The sequence below is a fragment of the Octodon degus genome, unplaced genomic scaffold (genome assembly GCF_000260255.1).
Source record: "Octodon degus isolate 3935 unplaced genomic scaffold, OctDeg1.0 scaffold00061, whole genome shotgun sequence".
Lineage (NCBI taxonomy): Eukaryota > Metazoa > Chordata > Mammalia > Rodentia > Octodontidae > Octodon > Octodon degus.
The window spans coordinates 7,242,221-7,258,356 of record NW_004524637.1 but is presented as its reverse complement, the minus strand read 5'-3'; the positions used below and the strand labels follow the sequence as shown (position 1 = coordinate 7,258,356).

The following is a 16,136-nucleotide window of genomic DNA, read 5'->3' as shown; positions in this document are numbered from 1 at the left end:
GGTGTCCTGTGGCTGAGAGGGCTAGGCTGGGCCTCCTGAGGAGCGCTGTTGGCATCACCATGAAGACACAGAGCTGGTGTCCTGTGGCTGAGAGGCTAAGCTGAGCCTCCTGAGGAACGCTGTTGGTGTCACCATGAAGATGCAGAACTGGTGTCCTGCAGGTGCAGCTGAGAGGGCTGGGCTGAGCCTCCTGAGGAGTGCTGTTGGCGTCACTATGAAGATGCAGAGCTGCTGTCCTGCAGTGTAGAGCCAGCTAAACTAGCAGCCTGGGAAGTTGGGTGTAAACCGGAGGTTGGAAGGCTCTCCTGTGTACCAGGAGCCGGCCGAGTAGTTCTTTCCACAGAGATCCTCCTCAGGCCCGGGATTGTGGACTGAAAATCTCCTTTCCTGTTGCGTCAAAGCACTGACCACTGGGTCAAATGTGAGGTCTGCCTCACAGGAAGTAGTAGAAAAGAATATTATTTGCTGTAAATGGAAAACACATGCCTATTAATATAGCGTGGCAGAACTTAAATACAAAGTTTTTGCATCTTGCAAATGTAGGTGCCATGAAAGCTGGCACACTTGGGAAGCTGATTACAGACTGAGGGCCGTGAGAGGATGTGTAAGCACATTCCTTTAGGGTTTCTATTTGAAAGTTACTTTTGAACAGCAGGCCTTCTAGAATCCACCGTTGGTGATTTCACTTAATGTGCAGAGCCAGATTCAGAATGAACTAAAACCCTGCAGAGGCCCTGGGGAGAGCCATGCCTTTTTCTGCACAGGGAAGACTGCCTTTGTTTTCTGTTTCAGAACCAAGCTTCTAGTGCTGGGAGAGATGTACGTTTATTTTACTGTATTGCTTTGACAGAAATATTTGCCTTAAGACACCTACAGAGAACCCGTGGCCTAAAGTCTTTCCAGGCCTTCTGGGTGCCCCCTCCCCCCCCATCTCAGTCACCTGGTGGCCAGGTCTGCAGTTCTGGGGGATGGCCACAGGCACAGTGCTTGGCTGCTGCTCATGGGAATGGAGGAGGACCATGCAAGATGACAGAAGAGAGCTTCTTACGGAGCTCCTTGGCTAACAGTGTCTGTGACAGCCATCAGCTTTTAAGGGCCAGCAGTGAACGTGTTGTCACTGCGATTTTTTTTTTTTTTTTTTTTGAGACAGGGTCTCATTCACGCTGGCCTGAACTCACTGCTAGCCTAGAACTCATGGTGATCCCCCTACCTCAGGCTCCCAAGTACAGAGATTACAGGTTTGTAGCACCACGCCTGGCTTGTCACTATAATTCAATGCGAAGCATTAGAGGTCAATGAGCGCAGTGTCAGAGTGGGCAAGATTCCCCCCTTCCGCTGATGCTGTAGAGGAGAGGAATAGGAAGAAACTTGCCTGGCGAGCCTGAGGTCTGTGTCTTACGGGAAGGGCTTGCAGGTGGTTTTCAGCTGCTTCCTAGACACACGTCTTCGTTCTCAGGTATGCTCTGCCTGTGGCTGTGCTGTGACTTCCAGGCTGCCGAGAAGGCCAGGGCCACCCAAACTCGCCTGAGTCCTGTGGCGGGAGGCCCGAGTCCTTCCTCGGCTGCCACACTGTAATAGGAGGAAGTGGAGACAGCAGTGATAGAAGCATAAGCCTGTTCACAGAGGTGCTGGGTTCTGGAGGGGGAGTAAGGAGGGAGCTTTCCACGGCACCAGGGCTTAGCTGCAGAGGCGGATGAAGAGCCATGAGATGCTGCCGCCTGTGTGCTGCTGCCTGATGCCGACGACAGGCCAAGGCGGCCTCCGGGTGAACAGGCAGTCTCAGAGGAAAGGGTCATCCTTCGCCTTTCGTGTTTCTCTTGGCGCTGATGTCCTTGTCAGTGTTGGTGTAATTCACACTGTCTTTGCAGAAACCTGCTCCACCAAAACCTGAACCTAAACCGAGAAAAACATCTACCAAGGTAAGAGCTGCTCCCCTCTTGCTACCTTCTGCTTCTGAAGCAGTGAATGAACGATGATGCGATACCCGAAAGTCATCCAAGCAAGGCCGCGTGATTTGATTAAAAAGTACTGACCAGAGTAAAGTACTACTGCTGTGTTTTCTTAAAAAGCATAAAGCACTTTTACGACTTAGCAAAAATGTTTTCCATTTGGTCAGTGAGGCACAGAAAGTCGGAGTGCCTTGCTACAAGAAGCCCCAGGTCCACAGGAGTGCTCGCAGCCTCTGGGGTGGACCAGGGCTGGGCCCTGGTGGGGGTGTGACCCCCAGCATAGAGTGTGGCAAGGACCTCGTGTAGTGGTGGTCTGATGGTCAAGGACAGCGGTGTAGCCACTCACAGCAGCAGCAGCAGCGCTAGCGCAGGTGCTGTGCCCTTCTCGCGCGAGCCTCGTGTCTGGCTTGTTGCAGTGCATCACACACACACAGTGTTTGCACTGCAGTACAGAGTGATCAGGAGTGTGCCCAGTGTGCCTTGGCTGCGCACCGCCCTCCGGAGAGCCCTCCTGTTCCCCCTGCCACTGCACCAAGGAGCCCGCTTCTCACTTAGGGCCACAGGTGGGAAAGCGGCCTGTACATTGTCACACACTCAGGTTAAGTCAGTTGGAACACAGCAAAATTGGTTCGCACTGTCCCTTAAGTGCCACCGTTGTGGCATTTTCTGTGTTCGCCTTGTGTTCGAAGAGTCTGATCTTAGCCAACACGAGGTAGCGTCTCACATAATCTTCCCTGTGCTTCAATTTCTCTGTTAGAAAGAACCTGGACCGAAGAGTAACGCAGGAGCTAAGGGCAAGCGGGAAGAGAAGCAGGAGGCCGGTGCAGAAGGTACTACGCCATCTGAAAATGGTGAAACTGAAGCCCAAGAGGTACTTGCCCAAACGGCTCCCCCTGATTGAGTCAGTGTCCTGAGCAAGCTGCTTGGTCCTTCAGCCAGTGACAGCGCGCTCACGTGTCTCTCTGTTGCCTGTGATGTAATTGCAGATCCACGTCTCTCGCTCGGCTGTTAGTGTCTCAGCCTGCAGACGCACCCCACCCGGCACCCTGTCGGTGCAGGGGCAGGTGCAGACAGTGCGAGTTAAGGGTACAGTAGAACGTGGCGCATGTGTGCAGTGACTAGAGTCAGATAGTAGTGTGGCGCTTTTTGTTAGGAGCAGTGGGACATCTCAGGTAAGGCTTCTGCCGTTCGAAAAGCAGGAAGCAACAAATGCAACGGTGTTACCATAACCCGTCCCTGCCTGTCTGTTCTCCACCTGAGTTGCAGTAGGCTGTACAGTAGAGCTGCCAACTAGCGCCGATTAGAGGTGTGTGCCGGTGGGAGGACTTTCTTGGGATTTGTAGGTTTAGTAATAACTTTCATCTTTTTCTTTATTTTTCACAGGCACAGAAAACTGAATCTGTAGATATCAAGGGAGAATAAATTGGCGCAAAAAGTTGGGGTGATTTTATGTCCCTCTGGGACATCTTTTAAAAGCTATTTTTACCAAGTATTTTGTAAACGCTAGTTTTTTAGGACTCTACTAGTTGGCATACAAAATATATAAGGGTGCACATTTTACTTGCCTAGTCAGCTTTTGGAAGTTCTTACCGTTATCAAAAAAAGAAATGCCATCCTAGTATTGGAAGCTGCGTATAGAATGGATGGGGCAGCGCTTGCCGCCGCTCTGAGAGCGTGGTCCTGTGTGTACTGTGCTGCTTTTACTGTGCGGGTTTGAATTTTTCACGCAATTTTTCTAGAGCAATAATCAGTGGTGCTTTTGTACCTCGGTTTTATGTGATTTTAATGAAACATGGATAGTTGGGGCCACCTGCTGACTGTGTGTGGCTTAAAATAAAAGGTGTTCTTGTCTGCAAAATACCTGCCTCTTAGTGTCTTTCCTAAATTCTACAGTGTTTCATATTAGTATTGCAAATGAGGTAGAGAATTTCTTCCATCGATCAAACCTTTAATTTTCTGGCCTTTAATATTATTATTGTAGTAATAATCTGTGCTAGTATAGAAAAATTGTATCCAACTCACTATCACAGAAATGGCCAACAATGTACAATAAAAATTAAAATACGAATGTTTTTTTTAATTTAGTACAGGGTCTACAAGGTCTCACAACGCAGATCAGACTCGTAGTGATCCTCCTGTTTTCAGCCTCCCAAGCTCTGGGATTACAGGCGCACATCACCATGGCCAGTCTCAATCACTGTCTCTGCGTACCCGGGGGCGGGGCTGGCACAGCACACTAGGGATTGAACCCTGGCCGCTGCACTCTGCCTAAGCAGGCGCTGTAGTCCACTGAGCTAGCTGGCCGGCCCAAAATACTGTTTTAAAAGTTCTTAAAAACAAGATAAAGCTCTGCTGCAACAGATCTAATTTTTAAAAATGCAAACAAAAGCCTATCAATGTGAGCTCATCTTTGAAAATCTCCCACTTTCAAAATAATACTAAGTGACATTCACATTAAAGTGCTGTCCCAATCATTGAGGATGTCATGCCTTGAAAGGTCTGTGTCCAACATGGCCAGGCTGGGGCTTTGCTGCAGGTGAGAAGACAGTGCCAATTATAGGCTGGGAAATGCGGGTGTGGGCAGCAGGTGACATGCAGAGGGGAGAGCCCAGGCCTGGGCCTTCTGAAATTTCAGCAGTGTCCTCCTCTCCGGGGAAGGCCGCAGCAGGGCTAGAAGCGCAGAAGTTACTTTGTAAGTGCATGCTTCTGATGTTTGTGTTCAGAACACGGGTAAATGACGTGAGCTCCAGAAAGCTGAATTCTCCGGATTCTGCTGCCTCAGAAAGGGTGCCGGTTCCCTGGGATTATTCATGCTTTTGTGGCGCAGTTGTTGACTCAACAGGGTCCTTCCTGTGATGCACATTTTGTGGCTAAGAATTTAAATGTAGGTCGTTGTCCTGTGCCACCCACTAGTTGTAGATATCAGCTGTTTTAAGTCTGAAATAATCTTACCTCTAGTTTCCTATGCTTCTGACTATGACGTGAACTGTAATTCATGAGTTTGGGATATGCTGAAACCCTCTTGGACTTTAAAGAAAACTGTCAGGCACACTGGGGACACTTTATCCAGCATTCCATTCAACATGCTGTTTCTACACAATGGAAATACAAGTATGCATTTCAGTTTTCTAAATTCATTCCAGAGACTTTGCTGCTCACTGCAGCAGCGCGCAGATCCCAGCATTGCTGCTACTTTCTGGAGCAGCTCCAGAGTCCTCCTACGTGGGTGCTTGTGCGAGGTGCCGTAAACAGGCCAGCAGGTGCTGCTGCCCAGCACCATCTCCTCGGAGCGCAGGGCCACCCTGGCGCCCTCCTCGCTGAGTTTGGCACCTTACAACTTCTCGTTCTTCCTCGAGATCTAAGTGAACTCCAGCAGCCATGACACAAAAGAATCTTGGTGCTGCCTCAGTGCTAACAGGGAAGCTGCAGTAAACATTCTTTACAGAAACCTTTGCTTCTGTGTTTTGCTCAACCAAGTACTGTCCCAGAGATGCAGCATCTGAGTCTGAGGAAATGTGCATCTGACGGCCTGACTGTCGTGGAGACTCAGCAGTGTCTGCTGCCGTCAGAGGCACGTGAGCGCCATTAGGTCCTGCCTTCACCAGCACTATTTCTTTGGCCAATAGAGTAAGTGAAAACTACAATTCACAACTTTATTTTTACATTGATTTTATTGCTAGTAAAATTGAGTTTTTCTTAAACTTAACAGCCATTTGAATTTCTTCTGGGAATTTGATTTTTTTATATTTTTTTATTGAAGAATCAGTATATTTTAAATAGTTCTGGACCGGCCAGACAGTTCAGTGAACTAAAGTGCCTGCTTTGATAGAGCACAGCATGCGACTGGGATTCGATCCCTGGTGTGCTGTGCCAGCCCCGCCCCCCGGGCATGTTGAGATGGCTGTGGGGCTGAAAACAAGACAGTCACTACAAGTCTAATCTGTGTAGTGAGACCCTGTAGACCGTGTACTAAATACATTAAAAAAAATAGTTCCTAATAATCATTTATAATGGCCATCCATGCCATTAGTTTTACTTCAAACACAGCAAGCAAGAGTTCTTTGTAGGCCATTGATTGGTTTCTAAGTATATGGCTATGATTGTCACATTGACCATGCGTATGAATACAGTAGAGCTGACAACTACTCAGAATAACCTCGAAATCTCAGATGGGTTCCCCAGAACTTAACACCTGATAAGTACAGTGCTAGAGGTTGGACACACTCCCCAGTACTGTATGCAAGATGTAAGAACACCCGTCCACCACCCCACAGCTATCCCGATGGTAAATTTAGAAAGGGTTCCACCACTACCCAAGACACTCGCCTGCTAATCTGGAAAATCAACCCTGTGTGTGCACAGTACCTTTATGTCCCATGGTGTCCCATATGGCTGAGGTGTGCTGGTCATGCAGTACTAAGTGGTCGTGCGCGTACCTCAGATTCTCCCTGGGGGGCGAGACAAGGATGCTGCGAGAGGCACAGGGCTCTGAAATGCCGGTGATAAGTTCTGTGATAAAATATTCTGAGCAAAAAGCCACAAAGGACCAGAAACCTGGTCTACACCGTTAAACGTATCTTGAGCTCTTTAGCGTGCATCTGCGTAACAAATTGAAACAAGGTAGGAAATGAAAGTTTCTTTCTGTTTCCAAATTTTAGGAGACTTTTTCTTGGCTTGAGGTACACGTATTATCCCTTCTGTTGCTAACAGAGCAGGCTTAGAAAAGCCCCTCAACACTTGCGGTCACATGCTACTGTGCCTCTTCTTTCTCTTAATCATCAATTCCAAACTTTCGTTATTTTATTCAGAACAGTGATTTTTAAATCTCAGGATAATTATAATGATTAATATAATAATAGTTAGAAGTTACTTCATGCACTTTATATAAGCTATCAATTTAGGAGATAATTTATGAATAATTATTCTAATACCTCATTCTTGTCCCCTAGTAAAAAGATTTTTAACACCAAGTAGAGGCTCTGACTCACTTAATACTATCCAGAGAACTTCGTGTTTCTGACTCTCTTCCTCTTGGGAGAAGAGCAGGACTGAGAGTCTAGTTTTGAAATCATATTTACACGGGAAGCTCGAGCCCTTCAGTGCAGCAGTGACTTGGGGTGTGGCACTAGAAACACAAGAAGCCAATTAGAAGATAAGCTGGTGGTATCAAAATTAATAAGGAAGCAAAGACACCCACAGAACGGGAGATGATAGCTTCCAGTTATATATCTGGGTTGGGAATCCAAATGTATAAATAATTTACAAGACAGCTCGCTGTAAAAGAGGGCAAAGGATTCAAATGGACGTTTCTCGGAAACATCCTGCTGGCCATAAGCACACGAATGGAGGTGAACGTAGTTGGGCCAGTGCAGCTCCTAACCGTGGGGTCACTTTATACCCACTGGGATGGCAGTAATAATAAAAGGAAAATAGTGCATCGGAGAGCGTGGGGGAATCTTGAGACTTCACTGTTAATGGGAAAGTGAAATAGTACAGGCTGTGGGAAAAAGTTGACGACTGAAAAATTAAAGAATTTCCGTGTCACTCATCAGTGCCCCAGGTATAGACCAAGAGGGCCGACCCTGCACCCACCTTGGTGTTGGCGTTCAGAGCAGCGTGTCTCATGATGGCTCAGCGAGAACCGAGCTGCCTGAGGGTGTAACGAGCAGGAAACCATGCGCTAAGTCCACCCAGTGGAACAGTGTTGGGCTGTGGAAGAGGACGCTGGCTGTCACATGGGAGCCTTGAAGGCAGCATGCCAAGAAGAGGAAGCTGGCCTCGGGAGGCCATGTGCTATTCGATCCCATTTGTAGGAAGCATCCAGAATAGGTGAATCCCTAGGGACACAGAGGACGCTCATTGCCGGGGGCTCGTGAAGGAAGAATGGGCAGTGACATCTAGGGTGCAGGGTGTTGGCGTGGGTGACGGAGCGTGCTGCAGTTAGGTGATGTGCAGCTAAATATACTAACTGGCCGCTGACCTGTACTGCTCATTTTTTTTAAGATGACATTTATTAGGCTTCACACTGAACCCAGGACTTCACACCAGGGGCCAAGTATAAATCACGAACCTTTGCTCAGTGTGAGGAGCAAGGCTGAGATGGCCATTGTCAAGTCAGCCAGTGTGCTGTCTGAAAGCCAGCAGGTGTTCCCTAAATGTCAGTCAGGTCAAGTTGGATGAGCTCAGCGGGGCTCGGAAGGCCTTTTCGGGGGATGTGGTTGCCCGTTTGTCATAGAGGGTCAGCTAGAGTCCATCTCCCTTGAGCAAAACTTTCAAAGGCAATGTGAGCTGGGGGTGTGGCATGCCCCTGTAATGCTGGGTACTCTGGGAGGCTGAGGCAGGAGGATAGCAAGTTGTAGATCCGCCTGAGCAATTTAGCAAGATGGTCTAGAAAAGAAAAAAAAAAGTCTAGCTCAGTGAGAAGGACCTGGGTTCAATCCCCGGTACCAACACTAAAAACTGAAAAGAAACGTGGCCATATGGATGGCTAAGTCTGAACTGAAGCAGGACACCAGGGTTGAGTCCTGCCTTTGTTAATTACTGTCTGACAACTGCAGACATTTCCTGCAGTCCCCCTGACCCTTGTGCTCTTCTGTAAGTGGGAATAGAAACTAGGACATCGTAAGTGTTAAACAGTTGGGAAGGCGTAATTCTCATCAAAATGAGGGGGTGAGAGTCTGACTTCTGGAGGACAGGCAGCGCTGGCCCTCTCTCCCTTGTACCATTGGGCCTCACACAGTAGAAACCTAGTAAGCAGCTGTTGACCTGGACGAGGTCTCGAGGGGTGGGGAAGAGCCAGGCGCACTGCTGGTGCAACTGCTGTGTCCAAGTCCACGTAATTTCTCATTGCATGGTGCAGGCCGGAGCCCAGCTGCAGTTCTTCCCAGTATTCCTTGGAATCGGTGCAAAAGTTAAGCTATCCCATTTCCTTTGAATTGAGCTAAAGGCTTTTAAAATGCTGCTCATAACTTAAGAACATCTTCCGATAACATCTGATCAACCTGTGTACACAAACTTACTTTTGGTCTAGCCTCAACTTCACTTATCTAGAAGAATGGTCTGTAATGCTTTTCTAGTCACAGTGTTAACAATTGAACGGAGAATGGTCCCGTGGAGCAAAATCATAAATCTGAAGGTGGGAGGAGCCCAGGAGGTCGCCTCCCTGAAGTGGCTTAGGTTCCCCATTACAGTAGGCCCAAGCAGCGAGTTGCTCACACTGATTGAACACCTCCAGATTTTCAGCATCTCCCACCCAAATAGCTCTGAGAAGTAGAGTGTGCCTTCCATGGGAGAAGCAGGAATTGCCCCCTGTTGCTTCCATTCATTCAACCTCAGCTCAGCTAGGATTAAGAACCCTGGAATTAGTCAGTTCTTCCCAACAACTCTTACAGCACCCAAAGATTCCTGTCATGTCATAGCCTATCGGAAACTTGTGTCTCTCACCCACCCTCACGGATTCCAGTCTGAAGGCATAGATCTCTTTTTAGAATATAACGCATTTGAACCTCTAAAGTTCAGACACTTGAGATGAGAGCAGAAATTTTTCAAAGCAATCATGTTGGGGCTGGGGTGATAGCTCAGAGGCGTAAGCACCTGTGTGGCAGGCACAAGGTCCTGAGTTCAATCCCAGGCCCTGTGTGTGGCTTGTCAGCCCCAGAACCCCAAGCTTGGTGGTACACACCTATAATCTCAGCACTTGGAGGTTGAGACAGGAGGATCGCTTCAAGTTCAAGATCACAGTGGGGCCTACCAAGAGTGAGTACAAAGCCAGCCCGAGCTGCATAGCGAGACCCTGTCTCAAGAAAGAAAACATGTTCCGTTGAACATAGGAAATGCCTATATTCTGTTCTCCTTTAGACCTACAGAACCAGTAATTTCATGGGACTTGAATCTTTTCTCTGGTTTTTTCCCTCTGTGAATATATATTTATATCTTCTATGAGTTCCTCCTGAGCTCTGACAGGTATGTTTTACTAGGCAAAGAGTACTCTTGTGATTGTACCCAAGTCTGTCTGCTAGGTCCTATATTCATGAAAAATATATCGATCCTCCAAAATCAGGCTTACTAAAGGCAGTGGGGACTTGACAAGGAGGCACTGAGTTCTCTTGCTCGTAGGGAGCTTGGTGTCAACATTAATTACATAGTAACACAAATACACATTTATAAGAGCCGCTACAGAACCCAAACCTCTTCACAAGTAAACCCTTACTGTCATTCGTATAATGGATTTCATTTGGAGAGCTGGATTTCAATGACCCTAGCAGATGTCAGCCATAAACAAAGCCACAAGAAACCCAAGGAAGTTCACATACTGAATAGCATCCTTAAAGCGTTACTTGTCTAGTTGCCATAGTGTGCCTGCCAAAAATGATTATTTGGGTTTGGCTTAATTAATGTTTCGTTGTATGTCCAAGAAATAATTATCTGCTAGCACTTCTGTGGCTCTTGCCCTGATATCTTTTTAGATTAGAAGGTTCTAGACAGTCACACAGATGACCAGGGGATTTTTTAACAGGTAAAGAGGTTTAGGGGGAGGGGTGCGAGACAGGCAGCCTTGGAGTTGGAAAGCACAGAGCCAGGACTGACCTTTGTGACTAAATGGTGACAGTTTTCTTCTTGGAGCTAAAAATACTTTGAATTCAAAAAGCCTGTTTTGTTTTTTTGGTTTTTTATGAGATTTATGAAATCTTAATGACAACTAAATCAGAGTAAGATGCTTTAAAAATATTTTTTCACTCTTTGCTGGAATTCGAGAGAGAAGGAGTAAACTCATAAACCTCACTGGCCCAGCCTACACACAGCACCATGAACTGTAGTATGGAACAAGCAACTATTGAGCAGCTCCTGTACTCTGCGCTGCAGAGCCATCGTAGCGCAAGAAGAGATGGAGGTTTGGCCTTGCTCTTGTAAACCAGGACAGGCCCTTGGCTGCGTCTGCTGCTTGCTTTTTCTTTTTATGGAGAAAAAAAAAAAAAAAAAAAACCTTCAAAACAATATAATAGGAAGACAGTATACACTGCACATTGTCCTTAAAGCCATTTTTCAGAGTACAAGACAATGGCATGAGAAAATCTCCAGACAAGCAGTAAAACCTTCCTTTTCAATGAACTAAAAGAAACTAGTAGTGTAACTGTCCTGTCTTTTTTTCTTTCCTTCCCATCCTCTTTCCCCCACTCTAGTTCTCTTTCCCTTTGCTGGAGGCTCATGAGAGAAGAAAAACGAACAGTGACATTTAGGGTGCAGGGTGTTGGCGTGAATGACAGAGCATGCTGCATTTAGTTGATATGCAGCTAAATATACTAACTGGCCACTGACCTGTGCTGCTCATTTTTTTTTAAGATGACATTTATTAGGCTGTTGGAAACCCAGGACTTCACACCAGGAGCCCAAGTATAATTCACAAACCATTGCTCAGTGTGAAGAAATGTCTTACCATTTCACAGTGTCTATTGTACCTTTCAGATTTTATTTACTCTTTCAAGTTCTCACACTAGTAAGACAGTACAGTGTTTGCACATGTGCATCTGATTTATTTCACTTACCAGTATGGTCTCTAATTGCATCCATTTATCTACAAAAGCCTTGAATGTAACTTTTTTATAGCTAAGTAATACTCCATTCTATAAAAAGACCACATCTTTTTTTATCCATTCCTCGGTCAAAGGGCATTTGGGTTGTTTCCAAGATTTAGCTACTACAAATTGTGCTGCTATAAATATGGGTGCCCATTTGTTGCTCTGTTATAATGTATTTAATTTTTCCAGGAATGTACCTAGAAGGGGAATAACAGAATGGGAACTCTAATCCTAGTCTTTTGAGGAATCTCCATACTGATTGCCACAGTGGTTGTACCAGTCGACACTCCCACCAACAGTGGAGAAGGTTTCCTTTTTCCCCACAGACCCTCCAGCATTGTTATTTGTTGATATTTTATTAGCCATTCTTTCTAGAGGGAGGTGGAATCTCAGGGTTGCTCTAATGTGCATTTCATGAATGACCAGTGATGTTGAACTTTTTTTTAACACTTTTCATACATTTATTTGGTGCTTTTTTTGTAGCATAGTTGAATGCTAATTCATCCAAACTAAGATGAAATAAAACCTTTGTCAGTTATAAACTTCTACACTGCATCATGATGGATAGAATTAAATGAAAACTCTATGGATTGTTTCTGCTACAACCAGTTGCCTTACTTATTGGGTTTTTTTTTTTTTTTTTTTTTTTTTTTTTCGGAATCGGGGATTTAACTCAGGCCCTTGCGCTTGCCAAGCAAGCACTTATTCTACTGAGTTAGCTCCCTGGCCCCACCAGTTGCCTTTCATGTTGCCTTCTTGTATTGCCTTCTTGACCTATGCTTTGTGCATATTTCCTTCATGCCCTAGAATGTTGTTTCTGTGCTTATTTCCAGCTATAGAATTTGAGCCTCTGGAAGGAAGGAGTTACTTCATCCCTTGTGCTCCGACGTAGCTAGCTGGTGACTGGTACCTGGTACTCACTCAGTGATTGTTTATTGAAATACTCCAATGGACCAGATTGACCCCAGGCTGGGCCTATATGTGAAGTCTCAGTAGAGGTCCTGCAGCCGGGTGCACCCTCTAGGTTTATAGTTGCTCCACACTGCTGTCACTCATTGGTACCTGCAGCTGAGGAGGATGGAAGCTTCCACAAAGAACATTCTGGATTCTGCCTTGTGTGTCCTTCCCCTTGCTGATTCCAGTTTACCTTTTCACTGTCCCAACCCATCACTAGGAATGCAAGAACTTTTGGTGAGTTCTGTGGAACCTCTAGTGAAACCTCTAGTGAAGTCACAAAATTGGGAATGGGTTTGGAAACCCTTTGAACTCAAAGAAGCTGTGAAGAATGAGCTCAGGCTTGGGGATTGTGCCCTCAGACTTTGGTTAATTCCAGATATTGGTGTTCTCCTTGGTGATTTTGTGAGAAGACTTAATGTGTATAACACAAGTGATGGGTTGAGATGGGTCCTACTGCTGTACCTGCTTCACACACATGAGGAGTAGAAACAGAGAAGAAAACTGCCCAGTGTCATACAGTGAGTGAATGGTGGAATTAGAATTCAGACCCTGCTCCACACCCTGTATGTCTTGTCCACAGGAAACAAATTTAGGTGGGTGGGCCTAGGAATCAAGATGGACTCAGTCCGGTCTTGTCCTCCTGCTGCAGGTCTGTAGAGTCACAGGGTGCCTTCAGAGTAAGGACCCTGCAGCAGAGAAAGGCCCACGATGGTTGCTATCACACCCTGTTTTCTAGGCCATTGAATGGACTAATTAATTTCACAAACAGTCTGAGAGTTCCAAGAGAATGGCCTTCATCATTAACTCTTCCCTTATCCAAGCAGGCAGGCACATTCTCTGGCCCTTCCAGCTAACAGCAAGCCTGCTGTAAAATGTCAGTGGCATGGAAGACTGCGTAAAAGGGGAGGACAGTCCCACACTTCTCCACTAATTGACAGTTGACAATAATCCAAATCTAAATGGTCTGGCTTCAGAATTCCAAAATAGTAGCAGTAAAACTTTCAGTGCCCTGAAGAAATTATGTGAGAGAAGTTCTGTCCCGTAAGTGCAGCTTCTGCCTAATTTTTCTTATGTGAAATCCACAGTGAAACTTCTAACTTTAATAGGGTGTAAGTTTTCAAGACTTGGCATAAGCTTGGGGATCTTTTAAACCAGCTGGCTTCCTCCTCTGCATTCAATTTCAGTCAAACCAGCACAAAAGCTTACAGATAAATGGTCCAGTGTAGGTGCAAGCACGACGTGTGAATGACCCGCTGCCATCGTCACCGTGTTGGCTATTTGTTCTTTGAATGTGTGCAGTGGTGTGAGAATGCCACCCTTACACAGGTTGTGAGCACCTCATTTTCTCTCTGTCCCCCTAAGCCTGGGGGGAAACAGTTCATGAGGTGGGGGTGGGGAATTAGGCGATGCCAAGGCAAATTAAAGACCTGAGAAATCTGAGATTACAACCTCTGGTACTGCTTTGTTCTGCTAAGTTGAGCACAATGGCCAAACAAGTCTCTAAAATGTTTTAGTTTGTCTCTCTGGAAATTTCTTTAAGTAGCTCATATTTTAAAAAATCACAACTCCAAACATCACATTTTGAGATTATGCTTTGCTCTGATCTCTATAGTTTTATGATTTTTTTTATTAAAGCAAATTTGGTCCTAAAACATAATTACTGTCCGAAAACATTTAAGGAAAAAAAAGAAACAGAACAAAGTAGAAAGAAAAAAATAATAAATACCATTAGAGGAAAAAGGAAAGTATTTACAGAGTTCTCCATCTATGAAATAAGAAAAATAAGACTGTATAATTAGACAGGCCCCATTGGAATAAAGTAAATAAGCATCAGAAAACCTGTCCTGGATAAAAGAAGAAGAAAATCTATTCTCTTCCTTACGTCCAGCTAAGTGTTTTATGCCTTGGTTTATTTTCATTCTGTGAGTTTTTGATTCCTGCATACTTTGAAGTTTGCCTCAAGGGAAAAAGCTGAATTGGGACTCTTTGTGACTAGAATCTTTGGCCTGGAAGGTTGGCGTCGTCAGCTGTTTCTCATGCCAAAACTTTTGAGATGCTGTCCCTGCTCCAAAAGCTGACAGGAGCTCCCTTGAAGCTCCTGTGAAGGTAATGAATGAGAATAACTCCAACAGATTTCTGCCTCTGCAGGCCCTTAACCAGCCTAATGAGCCTGGTGAGTGAGTGGTTGGAGGGCAGAACACTGCACCCCCTCTGCATGGAAGCCCTAGGGCCCGCTGCTTCTCCTGGAGCAGGACAGTCCTACAGTGGCCCGGGTGGCCCAGAAAGGCTGCAGTGGAAGTTGCTGTGGAAAAGCTGCTGCCATCTTTTGGCTGGTTCCACAGGAAACATCAACGTTGACCTTGGAAACACGTAAATTAGATTTGTACCCAGAAAAAGTTGCACAATGCCAAACCTAATAAGCTTAAGACATTCCATCATTGACACCTTTAGAACTGCAAAAAGAAAAACTTAGGGTAGTTATGAGTAGCTCCTTTCCAGCTACAAAAGCGAGGTGGAAAATGACTACAGTTGAACATGATATTAAATAATGACCAGATGAATCCAGGTCCACAGAGAATTCCGGGCCTTTTACAGTAGCTGCATTCAACTCTGAGATCTGTCTGCTTACGTAACAAATATTTGATAATGTCCTGTCCTGTCCTGTCCTGTCCTGTCCTGGAGTACAACTCATAGATAATATACCCTACGTTGGGGCATAATTTCAAAAACTCAGTGTACTACTTTCATTGTAAAATGAATAAGAATGCGTAAGAAAAGTAATTTATAATAACACATGTAAATGTGAAGATGCAGTGAAACAGATACACAAAGGAAGTCTGGATTTGAAAAAAGTAAGCTGTATTATCCGGTGGGTTACTAGTCTGGAACCTGTTGAGTCCGAGATAGACACCGCTCTGATGTGCGCTCAGCCCCTGCGCTGCGAGGCCTGGTGCAGGAGCCCAGAAGCCCCGAGAGCGCTGCTGTTGGCCGCCGACTCTCTGAACCCTTGCGCGGTGCTTGCTGCTCACCTTCTGAGGGCAGGCGGCGCTGCTTGCCGAGAAGGAAGCCCGCCTCTCCAACTCCACAGACACAGGCAGCGCCTTGGGCAGCGCGGAGATCCTGGCTCTGGTGACTCGGGGCCAGGGGACCCTCGGCGCGCCACGCAACCCGCTCCGCTCCAGACGAACCGGGCACGCAGGCCGTGCAGAGCGTTCCAAGTGGTCGCTGCAAAAGGGTCAGTGGCCTAAGTCCCACGAGCAGCCCGCTGTCCGCGGCTTCGTAAGCCCTCCACTTACAATGCAAGTTGCATTGGTAAACACAAAAACATTCTCAGTCACAACTATAAAAATATTTAATACATTTATGAACAGTTTGTATTTTCTGTCTAGAAATGCTGAGGAAATCCGCAGTGGAGTAAGTTTAGATTCTGGGCTCAGAAGCAAAGTTTTCAGAAATAATCTCCCAGGCTTCAATGACTGAAATGAACAGGTGGTCAGCTGGAAAGAGAAATCTTTGTGTGCAGCCATACCATGCTGACTGTGCCCAGGCTGAGCTGATTCCTTGGCTAAACTGGTAAACACCTGGGAATAGCGGTGCCGCGGGCTTAAAAAGAAAATCTCTCTTTTTTTTTTAAGAAAATAATAGAATTCATGAA

General features: G+C 46.0%; 1 protein-coding gene across 5 annotated transcripts in view; it reads left to right on the top strand.

The window, feature by feature from the left end:
• Positions 1-3,910, top strand: part of Hmgn3 (high mobility group nucleosomal binding domain 3) — a 21,964-nt gene extending 18,054 nt beyond the window's left edge. The window contains exons 3-6 of one of the 5 annotated variants that reach the window (XM_023718657.1): positions 1,869-1,919; positions 2,707-2,820; positions 2,936-3,013; positions 3,333-3,908. In XM_023718657.1, the coding sequence (XP_023574425.1) occupies positions 1,869-1,919; positions 2,707-2,820; positions 2,936-3,013; positions 3,333-3,371 (282 nt within the window). In that variant the 3' untranslated portion in view covers positions 3,372-3,908. Of the gene's footprint in view, positions 1-1,868; positions 1,920-2,706; positions 2,821-2,935 lie in introns of all 5 variants that reach the window. The other 4 variants (XM_023718655.1, XM_023718656.1, XM_023718654.1 and 1 more) reach the window with 4 other exon arrangements.
• The last annotated feature ends 12,226 nt before the right edge of the window (positions 3,911-16,136 follow it).